The 917-nt window shown below is 34.8% G+C and overlaps 1 protein-coding gene across 1 annotated transcript; it reads left to right on the forward strand.

Moving 5' to 3' along the window:
- Positions 1 to 579: 579 nt before the first annotated feature.
- On the forward strand, positions 580 to 915 carry TM35_000441710 (uncharacterized protein; the record flags this gene model as incomplete). The annotated part of the gene is made up of 1 exon (XM_029030180.1): positions 580 to 915. A coding segment is annotated over one exon (336 nt), but the record flags the coding sequence as incomplete, so codon positions are not given.
- Between the last annotated feature and the right edge of the window lie 2 nt (positions 916 to 917).

The raw sequence follows: 917 nt of genomic DNA on the forward strand, positions 1-917 counted from the left end.
AACAATAGGAACTATATATTGAGATAGTGCGGATTGTTTATTTTTATCTTTGATCTTACTTATTTTATTTTCTATTTTTATTTTCTCTTCTCCTTTTTACTTCCCCTTCATTATCTCTTTCTTTCTTTCTTCCTTTTCCTTAATGGGTGGAATTAACTCGATCGTACCCCACGTTTGTCTGACAGTCAAATAATACAAATACACTCACACACACATGTACAAACAAACAAATACTGAACTCTCCATGTCTTTTATTATTAACGCGTGCCTATGTACTTCTCCCAATATATATATATATATATATATATATGATGATTATTATTATTATTGTTCTTGTTTTTGTTGATCGTGTTGAATACAGATATTGTGTCCGCTTGGCGTTGAGTGTCTGTGTTTGATGGTTGTTATTATTATTATTATATATATATATATATATATTTATATGGTCTCCTTCTATTTTAATACTTCTTTCTCTTTTCTCTCTCTTTATTTTCTTTTAACACTTGCAAGCTCGTAAAGAGAGAGTGGGTGTCTCTCTCTCTCTGTGTGTGTGTATATAGTTATTGTGAATAGGGGCACATGTCTAGTTTAGATCCGCCTAATGAGACCAGCAGCTCTCATGATAATATCACACCTTCTCTTCCTTCTTCTTTTCCTCCAACAACTGCAGGGAAGTTTAGAGATGCGTTGGGGGGACATCTCTGGTGGATAATGGTGATTAGTGTGATGAGTTGTTATTGCCTGGCCTTGTTGATTATCGCGATGATTGTGCATATACGCGGTATACGAAAAGAGAGAAAAATACGAATTGTGCAGCGGAGAAATAAAGAAGAATTATATCGAATGGCGAGTGAAGCCTCTTTTGCGTCTACGCATTATAATGTTGTGGAGATGACCGGAGATTCCAATAGTGAAGA

Source organism: Trypanosoma theileri, assembly GCF_002087225.1.
Source record: "Trypanosoma theileri isolate Edinburgh chromosome Unknown TM35_Tth_44_V1, whole genome shotgun sequence".
Classification (NCBI taxonomy): domain Eukaryota; phylum Euglenozoa; class Kinetoplastea; order Trypanosomatida; family Trypanosomatidae; genus Trypanosoma; species Trypanosoma theileri.